The sequence below is a fragment of the Capricornis sumatraensis genome, chromosome 2 (genome assembly GCF_032405125.1).
Source record: "Capricornis sumatraensis isolate serow.1 chromosome 2, serow.2, whole genome shotgun sequence".
Classification (NCBI taxonomy): Eukaryota; Metazoa; Chordata; class Mammalia; order Artiodactyla; family Bovidae; genus Capricornis; species Capricornis sumatraensis.
In genome coordinates, this window is record NC_091070.1 from 95,949,086 (window position 1) to 95,962,146 (window position 13,061).

The 13,061-nt window shown below is 37.6% G+C and overlaps 1 protein-coding gene across 8 annotated transcripts in view; it reads right to left on the reverse strand.

Moving 5' to 3' along the window:
- The window catches only part of AP3S1 (adaptor related protein complex 3 subunit sigma 1), a 70,738-nt gene that overhangs the window by 16,042 nt on the left and 41,635 nt on the right, over nt 1-13,061 (reverse strand). For 5 of the 8 annotated variants that reach the window (XM_068964525.1, XM_068964522.1, XM_068964519.1 and 2 more), the window contains one exon: nt 11,395-11,466. The exons of the other annotated variants lie outside the window; for them this stretch is intronic. In XM_068964525.1, the coding sequence (XP_068820626.1) occupies nt 11,395-11,466 (72 nt within the window). The remainder of the gene's footprint in view (nt 1-11,394; nt 11,467-13,061) is intronic. 8 annotated transcript variants of the gene reach the window in all.

Here is a 13,061-nt window from a genome sequence, read left to right on the forward strand (position 1 = left end):
TCATTCGTTTTGAAAACTTTTAACACAGTATATATTGCTAAAGAAGAAAAAAAAAGCTTCCAAAAAGAGTTCAGAGGAACAATTTTAAAGGCAACAGACACGTATGTATTTAAGTAATTTAAGAGGTAACTCAAAGGTGCTGAATATTTGTGAGTGATAAGAGAAGACAAGCATGCCATCTTCTACACTGTTGAATAATAACTCTTTTTATGGGTCAATGAAGAACATGAGACTTCTGCTTAAAACTACTGTAACATAAAAGTTTAAGTGGTCTCTGTATTATTTTATTATTATTTATACAGCATTATAATGTCCACTGTTGGCCTCTAATAAGCACATCTAATAGGAATTAGATGACAATATGACACTTTTTTTTCCTTCAAAAGCATTTATCTCAATTATATTAAAATTAAAAAGTTAAAAAAAAAACACATGGCATTCTTTTTATACCTAACAGTTTACCCCATCAATAAACCACATTTATTAGATATTTATATACAGTGCTACAGCCAGCAGCATCTTGGTTGAGTAAAGCCTATATAATCATTGGAGAGTAAATGAAGATTAAATCAAACACATTTCACTTTTTAACAGTTACAAGTCAACCAGGTAGAAACAAGCATCTAAAATCAAAGAAGTGGAAGGAGGTCAAATTACAGGGTCCTTTCTATGGACTGTCACTTGTTTTCTAAACATAAAAGCTACTTTGCTGTAATTTATGCTAGAAATGAGGTCCTTGGCACCAAGCGTCTTTTAATTTGCCTACACTAATATCTTACTACAGGGGTAGTCAAGTAAAACATGGCATATACAATATTTCACTTAAGAATGAAGCTGATACATATATACTGATATGGAAGGATTTACAGGAGATGAAGACAAAAGCAAGGCATAGAACATAATGTAAAATAAAAACATAATCATTCACTGAACCAAGAGAACTACGCATATCCTTGAAAATACATACAAAGTCCAGAGGCCTCCCAAGCTACACTTTTAAGAGGAATGACTTCTAGGACCACCGTGCGGTAGGGGTGAGTTGGTGCACCGAGGGGGATGAGGGAAGAAGAGCTTTCATGTTTAATCATATAGTCTTCAGTGTTATCTGACTTGTTTCTAAAGGAGGTAAGTATTATTATTTTAATTGTAAAATAATAAAACATATGAGTAACACTGCAATGTTAATGGCTGTCTGTGTACCTGTGAGAAAAAGACAGAGGCACACAGATATCACACGTCCTCCTAAAACAAGTGTGAGCTACTTGAGGACTCGGGTAAGGAGAGAGTTTCCACATAATCCTGCAGAGTGTGAAGGACTCAATAAATATTCTGTAAAATCCGTTTTACAAAGAACCCCTTCCTCTTCTCCTCTTGCAAAAAGAGCAGGAGTTTTGAAAAGGGGTGAAGAGGAGGCAAAGCAGAGTTACAAGCCTACTCTAAAAACTATAGTGCTGTTAAGATGTGATTTTTTATTAGGACAGAAAAGCCAATTATGATGAAATGACATTATTTAAGTACAGCTCAGCTCAGTTCAATCACTCAGTCACATCCGACTCTTTCAACCCCATGGACTGCAGCATGCCAGGCTTCCCTGTCCATCACCAACTCCTGGAGTCCACCCAAACTAAGGCCCATCGCGTCAGTGATTCCATCCAACCATCTCATCCTCTGTCATCCCTTTCTACTCCCTCCTTCAATCTTTCCCAGCATTAGGGTCTTTTTCAATGAGTCAGTTCTTTGCATCAGGTGGCCGAAGCATTGGAGTATCAGCTTCAGCATCAGTCCTTCCAATGAACACCTAGGATTGATTTCCTTTAGGATTAACCGGTTTTATCTCCTTGCAGTCCAAGGGACTCTCAAAAGTCTTCTGTAACATCACAGTTCAAAGCATCAATTCTTAGGCGCTCAGCTTCCTTTAGAGTTCAACTCTCACATCCATACGTGACTACTGGAAAAACCACAGCTTTGACTAGATGGTCCTTTGTTCGTAATGTCTCTGCTTTTTAGTATGCTGTCTAGGTTGGTCATAGCTTTTCTTTCTAGGAGCAAATGTCTTTTAATTTCATGGCTGCAATCACCATCTGCAGTGACTTGGAGCCCCCCAAAATAAAGTCTGTCACTGTTGCCACTGTTTCCTCATCTATTTGCCATGAAGTGATGGGACCGGATGCCATGATCTTAGTTTTCTGAATGTTGAGTTTTAAGGCAATGCTTTCACTCTCCTCTTTCACTTTCACCGAGAGGCTCTTTAGCTCTTCTTCACTTTCTGCCATAAGGGTGGTGTCATCTGCATATCTGAGCTTACTGATACTTCTCCTGGCAATCTTGATTCCAGCTTGTGCTTCACCCAGCCTGGCATTTCATATGATGTACTCTGCATTTAAATTAAATAAGCAGGGTGATAATATACTCCTTTCCTGATCTGGAATCAGTCTGTTGTTCCACGTCCTGTTCTAACTGTTGCTTCTTGACCTGCATACATATTTCTCAGGAGACAGGTCAGGTGGTCTGGTATTCCCATCTCTTTCAGAATTTTCCACAGTTTGTTGTGATCCACACAGTCAAACCTTTGGCGTAGTCAACAAATCAAAAAGAGATGTTTTTCTGGAACTCTTGTTTTTTTGATGATCCAGCGGATATTGGCAATTTGATCTCTGGTTCCTCTGCCTTTTTAAAATCCACGTTGAACATCTGTAAGTTCATGGTTCTTGTACTGCTGAACCTGGCTTGGAGAATTTTGAGCATTACTTTGCTAGTGTGCAAGATGAGTGCAATTGTGCAGTCGTTTGAACATTCTTTGGTATTGTCTTTCTTTGGGATTGGAATGAAAACTGACCTTTTCTAGTCCTGTGGCCACTGCTGAGTTTTCCAGATTTGCTGGCATATTGAGTGCAGCACTTTCACAACATCTTCTTTTAGGATTTGGGAATAGCTCAACTGGAATCCCATCACCTCCACTAGCTTTACATTTGATCACTAAAAACATTATTATGAACCACTGAAAAGGAAAAATGCTGCCAATTAAATTATGACAAGCTATAGAATTGTAAATATATACTGATCTAAATTAAAAGACACTTGCTCCTTGGAAGAAAAGCTATGACCAACCTTGACAGCATACTAAAAAGCAGAGACATTACTTAACTGACAAAAGTCCGTCTAGTCAAACCTATGGTTTTTCCAGTAGTCATGTGTGGATGTGAGAGTTGGACCACAAAGAAAGCTGAGTGCCGAAGAATTGATGCTTTTGAACTATGGTGCTAGAGGAGATTCCTGAGCATCCCTTGGACAGCAAGGATATCAAACTAATCAATCCTAAAGGAAATCAGTCCTGAGTATTCATTGGAAGGACTGATGCTGAAACTGAAGCTCCAATACTTTGGCCACCTGATGGAAATAACTGACTCATTAGAAAAGACTCTGATGCTGGGAAAGACTGAAAGCAGGAGGAGAAGGGGATGACAGAAGATGAGATGGATGGCATCATGGACTCAATGGACATCAGTTGGAGCAAGCTTCGGGAGTTGGTGATGGACAGGGAAGCCTGGAGTGCTGCAGTCCATGGGGCTGCAAAGAATCGGACACAACTGAGTGACTGAACTGAACTGATCTCAAAAATGTTAAATAGGTGAAAGAAAATCAGCATTTTAGAATCAATGAAATATGATATTTTCTTATCATGCTTTAGCTTCACAGGTATTTATAAATAAAAAAGCTATAGTGAAAAATTTTAAGTAAGAAAATGGATGTCTTTGAGTTTTACTGGAGTCACACCAACATTAAAAAAAGAGCTTACCTTCAGAAATATATCTTCTCAAAACGTACTTATCAGAACTTCATTAAATCTAAAAATATGTTAAATTTTTGTATAATAATTTTCCAGCAGGGTAGCTGACATGCCAAAGTGTTATACAAATCAAAGCTTTCACTTGGTAATGTCATTAACCTGAAGAAAGTACTTGCTTGTTTGCTGAGGAAGTACCTGGTTCTATAGGTATGTGTTTAACATTGAGATTGATGCAGCTGAGCAGGTTCTGCTGCTCCAGAGCACAATCTCCACATGAACTTCTCTCTTCTTTAATATTATATCATGAAAGAAGAGTCTAAACTATGACAACTTTGAAAATGATTTTGAAAGGAATTAAGAGTATATTTTGCTAATCCATCAAAATTTTGATAACATTTTCAAGACAAACGGAAAGGGAAAGCATACAACATACTTTCAATCAGTCGCTCAGTCGTGTCCCACTCTTTGCGACCCCATGAACTGCAGCATGCCAGGCCTCCCTGTCCATTACCAACTCCCGAAGTTTACCCAAACACATATCCATTGAGTCGGTGATGCCATCTAACCATCTCATCCTGTCATCCCCTTCTCCTCCTGCCTTCAATCTTTCCCAACATCAGAGTCTTTTCAAATGAGTCAGCTCTTCGCATCAGGTGGCCAAGATATTGGAGTAGCAGCTTCAACATCAGTCCTTCCAATGAACACCCAGGACTGATTTCCTTTAGGATGGACTGGTTGGATCTCCTTGCAGTCCAAGGGACTCTCAAGAGTCTTCTTCAACACGACAGTTCAAAAGCATCAGTTCTTCTGTGCTCAGTTTTCTTTACAGCCTCACATCCATACATGACCACTGGAAAAACCATAGTCTTGACTAGACAGACCTTTGTTGGCAAAGCAATGTCTCTGCTTTTTAATATGCTGTCTAGGTTGGTCATAACTTTTCTTCCAAGGAGTAAGCGTCTTTTAATTTCATGGCTGCAGTCACCATCTGCAGTGATTTTGGAGCCCCAAAAATAAAGTTTGACACTGTTTCCACTGTTTCCCCATCTATTTCCCATGAAGTGATGGGACCGTATGCCATGATCTTCGTTTTCTGAATGTTGAGCTTTAAGCCAACTTTTTCACTCTCCTCTTTCACTTTCATCAAGGGGCTTTTTAGTTCCTCTTCACTTTCTGCCATAAGGGTGGTGTCATCTGCATATCTGAGGTTATTGATATTTCTCCCGGCAATCTTGAGTCCAGCTTGTGCTTCTTCCAGCCCAGCGTTTCTCATGATGTACTCTGCATATGAGTTAAATAAGCAGGGTGACAATATACAGCCTTGACGTACTCCTTCTCCTATTTGGAACCAGTCTGTTGTTCCATGTCCAGTTCTAACTGTTGCTTCCTGACCTGCATACAGATTTCTCAAGAGGCAGGTCAGGTGGTCTGGTATTCCCATCTCTTGAAGAATTTTCCAGTTTATTGTGATCCACACAATCAAAGGGTTTGGCATAGTCAATAAAGCAGAAATAGATGTTTTTCTGGAACTCTCTTGTTTTTTCGATGATCCAGGTGATGTTGTCAATTTGATCTCTGGCTCCTCTGCCTTTTCTAAAATCAGCTTAAACATCTGGAAGTTCATGGTTCACATATTGTTGAAGCCTGGCTTGCAGAATTTTGAGCATTACTTTACTAGCCTGTGAGATGGGAGTGCAATTGTGCAGTAGTTTGAGCATTCTTTTCCATGGAATTAAAACTGACCTTTTCCAGTCCTGTAACCACTGCTGAATTTTCAAATTTGCTGACATATTGAGTACAGCATTTTCACAGCATCATCTTTTAGGATTTTAAATAGCTCAACTGGAATTCCATCACCTCCACTAGCTTTGTTTGTAGTGATGATTCCTAAGGCCCACTTGACTTCACATTCCAGGATGCCTGGATCTAGGTGAGTGATCATACCATCATGATTATCTCGGTCATGAAGATCTTTTTTGTACAGTCCTTCTGTGTATTCTTGCCACCTCTTAATATCTTCTGCTTATGTTAGGTCCATTTCTGTCTTTTATTGATCCCATCTTTGCATGAAATGTTCTCTTGGTATCTCTAATTTTCTTGAAGAGATCTCTAGTCTTTCCTATTCTATTGTTTTCCTTTATTTCTTTGCATTGATCACTGAGGAAGGCTTTCTAATCTCTCCTTGCTATTCTTTGGAACTAGGCATTTAAATGGGTATATCTTCCTTTTCTCCTTTGCTTTTTTGCTTCTCTTCTTTTCACAGCTATTTGTAAGGCCTCCTCAGACAGCCATTTTGCTTTTTTACATTTCTTTTTCTTGGAGATGGTCTTGATCCCTGTCTCCTGTACAACATCACGAAGCTCGGTCCATAGTTCATCAGGCACTCTATCAGATCTAGTCCCTTAAATCTATTTCTCACTTCCATTGTATAATCATAAGGGATTTGATTTGGCAACATACTTTAATATACTTATAATAATTAATATTTTTAAAATTGCTGAATATGCCTCAGTCTTTCTCTCTTCTATATTAGACATTTCTTGTTCCATTTGCCTTGGCCTGTAAACTAGCTTTCCATTTTCAATCTTTTTATCTCTCAAATATATTTATTAGAACTTCATTAAATCTAAAAATACATTAAATTTTTGTGTAATTATTCTTCAGGAGGATAGCTGACATATCAAAGTCCTATACAAATCAAAACTTTCACCTGATAATGTCATGAACCTGAAGAAAGTCTCTGCTGAGGAAGCAACTGGTTCTATAGTATGCAGTTAATATTAACCACATATAACATAACATTAACCACAAATGACATCTTCAGTCTTTCTTGACTTTTTATGCTACAATATGGACAGTGTGTTCTACCTCTCTATTTACTCAGATGTGTCTGTTTAAATTTATCCCCTGAGAATTTTAATTTTGACATTTTTTTCCTTTCCCAGAAATTCCAACAACTCCTCTAGTAGTCACATATGCTTTCTCATGGAGCATATGTACTGATTATTCAGCCTATTTTTCATTTCTCTTGTTGAGATGGCTTTTTTAAAAAGAAAACAAGCAATGGACATCAGTATAAGATTTGAGCAAAATCTGTATTTTAGTTAATAAAATTGCATCATATGTTAATTGCCTATTTTTTTATAACATAGTACTTCTATATATACATTTTTTTCTCTGCTTACTCACTGGTACTTAGGTATGGTTGCTGAGATCTCTTAAAGGTTCATTTCTTCCGCTGGTGAAAGGTAAAGGAGACTCTTACCCTATGTCCTGTGGTTTAAGGACTGGCTATCAAACTCCCTAAGTGAGAGTGGGCTAGAGGAAACCACCTCAGCTCTTAATTCTTCATTCTCTTGGCCCGAAGGGTAGGAAAGATGCTGAGGCCTCCAATTAGATATCCCTTACTCTGATCTCTTTTTGGGGGGATGGGGGAAGAAGCAGGGAAAAATAGAGCACATTATAGCTATCATTGTCAAAGTCATACATGCTCCAAACCAAGCTCTTTATAAATCTTTAGCTCTATCATCTTTGCCCTGGGATTTGATGGCGTGTTGCAGTAGTAGCAACGACCTGGGGCTGCTCAATTAGAGCCGGGGTGTGCAGGAAATGGGCAGGTAACACAATTGAGCAAATAAGCAGACCTTCCCAGTAAACCCACAATGGCCATGTAAGTAGGACATAAACCAAGTTACTCATATTTTAGATCTTATGACTGTAACGTATCTGCACTGTAATGAAGAGTTCGACTCTATTTTTGATGTCTGCCTGCTGACAGTTTACAAGCCCCACTGATCTCCCTGCCTCTCCTGCCCACATCTGGCAGAACTGATAGGAAAGTCCATGTGCCCCTTCCTTTACACTGCCAGGAAATTCAAACTATGCAAGACCTGAGCTGCATGTGGAAACCCTCATTCCAGTCCCAACCACATAACACCCCACGATAGCCACTGTTCTTGTTCTCCCCCTGAACGCTGATTATGTGACTGGTAAACCGTCTCATATCAGATCTTCCTGGTGTACATGTGGTATCTTCAGTCTCTACATCCAAATAAATTTGGGGTTGGGGGTACTGTTCCATTCTTCAGGGTGACTACAAATATTAGCTTATGTGACTGATAAAGAAACTGTTATTTAAAGGCTGGTAATGAGAAGCTCAACAACAATCACAATAAAGGAAAAGACAATGGCTTAGGGGTTAGTTAGTAGGCCACATGGAAATTATTGTATTGGAGATTAGAAAGTTCGTTTGTAGTGGTAAAACACTGGCAAAAAAGCAGATAAATTTACCCATGAAAACTCATTTCTGTCTAACATAAAAACTAATGATTTTCCGGATACTATCAGCTTTGTTACCATGGATCCCAGAGAGATAGCATACTGCATAAATTAGAAATAATCTGGTATTTGTCACTGTAGCATAAAATAATCCATCTTGACTGATAACAGAATGGGTATTCTTTACAACCTCCTTCTTCCCTTTACCGAAGTGTGGTCTAACAGCACTCAGAGAATTGTGCAGAACACCGTATTTGCCCCTAAGAAGAAATGCGCTAAGATATTTAGGAGATCCCTGACTGCTAGAAGGTCCAGGGTTGCTTGGAAGCTGAAAACAAGCCTATTTTCACAGAAGGGGTAAAAAAAAGACCAGCACTGTTTTAGATAGAGAGTATAGGGACAGAAAAAGACCCTGATGCTGGGAAAGACTGTAAACAAAAGGAGAAGGGGGCAGCAGAGGATGAGATGGTTGGATGGCATCACCGATTAAATGGACATGAGTCGGGGCAAATTTCGGGAGACAGTGGAGGACAGAGGAGCCTGGAGTGCTGTAGTTCATGGGGCTGCAAAGAGTTGGATGTGACTTAGCAGCTGAACATCAACAACAACTAACAGGGACAAGAAATGTCTATTTGACCGGTCTGTAACTTCTGTTAAACTGAAGCTTTTTTCTCATTGCATTGAAGAAAAATTAAAACTAGATTTGAGGCCATAAAGAGGCACTGCTAATTTTGGCAGGTTCCAAAACAGTGATATATGGTTGTGTGATATGAACAGGCTATGTACACTATATTTATGATCCTATAAAGACATATTTGCTTGTGTACTTAATTGTACCCCAAAATCTAGAAATACACATATTCTAAAATGCTAACACTAGTGTCAATTAAACAAGGAGGTGATTAGACCAAGGTAGTTCTAATATATTAACAGTCTGCATGAGCAAAGTAAAACCTAAGCCTGAAATGCCTCAAGGTTAAGAAGTCAAAACCTAAGAACAACCAACATACACAGCCAACCTGGCTTTTCCAAATAATGTAACTGCTTAAGCAACAGCCAGGGCTTCCCTGATAGCCCACTTGGTAAAGAACCTGCCTGCAATGTGGGAGACCTGGGTTCGATCCCTGGGTTGGAAAGACCCACTGGAGAAGGCAAAGGCTACCCACTCCAGTATTCTGGCCTGGAGAATTCCACATAGTCCATGGGGTCACAAAGAGTTGGATACAACTGAGCAACTTTCACTTTCACGCAATAGCCACTCACTTTCACTTTCAAGCAACTTTCACTTTTTTACTTTCATCAGATAATTCCCTTGCTTTGTTTCTGCTTCTTCTCTATAAACGTCTTTCATTTAGCTTGCATCAGTGGAGTGCTCATAACCACTTCCGGTTTGGTGTTGACCAATCTGAATCCATTTTTATGCAAATAAACTTAAAATGTTTAATGTGCCTCAATTTATCTTTTAATACTAGACAAACTCTGAAATTAAGATGGCTTCTATTTATTTTATTTGTTTTTTTCTGATTTTTCTAAAATGAATGTATATTAATGTAAAATAGAAGTTATAAAAACACCGTGTGTCATGTATGGAAGGTGTATATATATATATATGTTGAATTTAATTTCTCTATTAAGGAAAATTTTTCTATTACAAATGCAACAACTTTACTCTTATTGCAACATTTTACAATAGAATCCTTGATTTTCTAAAAAAATTGCTACATGTAACATAAAAGCCAATGATCTTTGAGCAGTCATTTTAAAAACAGAACTTTAAACATTTTAGTGTCTGACTCTGTGCGGCCCCACAGATGGCAGCCCACCAGGCTCCACCGTCCCTGGGAGTCTTCAGGCAAGAACACTGAAGTGGGTTGCCAGTTCCTTCCCCAATGCATGAAAGTGAAAAGTGAAAGTGAAGTTGCTCAGTCGTGTCAGACTCTTAGCGACCCCATGCACTGCAGCCTACCAGGCTCCTCCATCCATGGGATTTTCCAGGCAAGAGTACTGGAGTGGGGTGCCATTGCCTTCTCTGTTAAACATTTTAACCATGTACCAAAACATACTTTAGAATATTGTGAACCCTAAGGCCTAAAAATAACAGGTGTCTTTGTAAGTGTAAATAGTATAAGACAGATAATAGAAAAAAGCAATAGAAAACCAAAAAGAATTCTCTTAAAAATGTCAAGGTTAAGTTCTTTACGCAAAATGAGTCAATATATGAAATTAAATCACTTAGTAGATGAGAAATGTGACCTAAAGGACTGGCTAATGGTAAATGTATTCTTCTGATGTTCACAAATAATAAAATGCATTCTTTTCATTATGTTTTGATTGTGGTAGTATACATAACTAAATGCATTTGCCAAAACTTAGTAAAATGTATGCTTAAAGCTGCTGAATTTTATGTATGTGAATTACATTTCAATGAAGCTGACTTTTAAAAATCACAATTTTTTGTTAAAATTTTCATATTATTTCCCAACAATTTTATTCAATGATTTAGCCATTCACAACAATGTTACATTTTATCAACTTAACAGAGAAAAAAATCCATGTATAGTAGAAGTGGAATCTCTCATAAATTCCCTATCCCCAATAGCCAGTAACACTGAAGAATTCCGTCATTCAGGCTACAGAATTCAGTAATTCTTCCTTGCTCTCACCTCCTTTCAATAGACCATCAAGTCCTATCAATTTTACCTTCTTTCATCTCAACTCCTCTGCCTTAGTTCATTTCTTCCTGGACTACTGCAGTACACTTCTAATTTATTTCCTTGTCTTTACTCTCCCACCTACCAATCCACCATCCTTAAAGCACAAAATCATTTTGTTTTGTCCCCCTCAAAAATGAACAAACAAAGCAACAACAATGCCAAAAAACACTTGTTTTAAGAAATTAAATTGGTTCAGAATGAAGTCCCAAATCCATGGCAGTAAAGGTACTTTAAAATTAGGTTTCATGATCAATATCAAATCTTCCCCTCACAAAACGCATGTATTTTATATCTCTGCCTGTAGAGTCATCCTCTCCTTTTCTGTCTGTGAAATATCTATGACCCCTTTAACCTCTTTTTATATATTAAAAAAAATCCAGTTTAAATGTAATTTCCTCCATTCCCATCTCATCCTCTAGATGTGAATTCCTCTAGGTCGGGGTCTGAAGCTTCTTCACTAAACACAGTACCTGGCTCATAGTAAACACAACTAACGAACCGAATAAAGGATTAGAAATAGCATTATTCACTAAATTTATTTTTACTTTGACAAAAGCAAATTAACATTTTTCTAAGATAAAAAGCTTAGAAAATTTGATAACATAGAAGCTGTACCTTGTCTACATGGAAAATTAAATCCAGTTCACAGACGTTTTCAAAACACTTGTCTAATGTTTCCACAAATACCTAAAGAAAAGAAAAAAGGTTAAAAGCTTTTGAGAACTATACAAGTTCATTCAAATCTATTACCTACAAGGCAGACAATTTGTAACTGAGAACTAAAATGTCTAACTCCACTATCACATTTCTCTTTTTTAAATTGAAAACTGTATTAAGTACCAAAGGAATAATTATAGACTACTCTTCTAAACTAATTTTCAATATGGTAACAACCAAAATAAACTTCTCTGAAAATTATTAAGAACCAGAAATTGTTAGCACCATTACTTACAAAACTACTGACAAATACTCAAATCAGGCTCCCTTTCTTGACATGAGGAAAAGAGAAAGCGTGTCATAAGCATCTGTCAAGCTGGACAGGCACGGTTCAAGTCTCAACCACATCTAACAGAGACAGCAGTTTTTAATTAGCAAACCAGGATAAAAGATCATTAAAATTCAAACTCACGGACAGGTTTTAGAATCAGACTGACCTGGACTCAAACTCTGGCTAGAATTTCTTGTATGACCTTATATGGGAAAAGGGTAACCCAGTAAGCCTGGCTTGTTCAACCCTCCCCATTCCCCAAAATGGACTGCTTACAGACTAGTCTCTGACTAGTTCCTGGGAACCCAGCTCTGAGCCCTTGGAAGGTTCTGTCTGATAAGAGTGTTTCTGCATGCCTGAGAACCTGGGCCACACTGTACCAGCGTGACCAGACAGTTTATGCTGACAATGTGATTTACGATGAACACATTTTTTTCTCTCAGGTTCTGAAGCTTAAGTAGTTCAGTCACAGAAGTATCACCTGCCTATGTGACTGACCCCTAATAGAGCACCTAACACTGCCCAAAACACATCTACTAGCCACAGCCACTACTATTTATCTGGTTGTTTAACATATATGATGATTACAAGTTAAAACAAAAATAGAAAATTCTAATTCTGCTAATAAACACTGATATAAAAGAAAGGAAATTATGTGGTTGCCAAAACTTTGGAAGTTAGGAAAAAAGTTGTCAATATTTAAACCAGAGTAATACCACCTGTGAAAAATGTAAATACTTTTTTTAAAAGTGCCTTCCAGCAAAATATCATTGTAACTACATGCTCTTAACTTAGGAAATGAATTTTTAAGATTTGATGTGTTCAAATGCTAAGTTTAGTTGAAAACTTAAAAACCTGCTTCAAAAAACTCTTAACTTTCAAGTTAGCAAGAATTACTTATAATTAGAATCGAAAGCCCCAAGGCAGATACACACTACCAATCTGTTACATGGATAAGGTCAATACAAAACTAATAATCTACAAACTGAAATTAAGAAATTAAAAAAAAACAAATTAATGGGCTTTGGGAACAGTCAAAAAATAATACAGTTGTTGCTGCATTGTATTTCACAAAGAGGAAGATAAAAAGTAAAAATCCAGAAGTGGCATGGTAAATGGCACCCTCTTGTATTTCATTTTTAATGATAAAAGTTTAAAAGTCAATTTCAAGGTAACTGTTATCTTCTAAGTAGCTACTCATTAATCTCTGGCCTTAGAAATTCAAAGCCTTGTGGGAGAAAAATTACTTTTAATTTACTAAGAATAATTTTTTAGGTTTTCCTGCATTTTAATA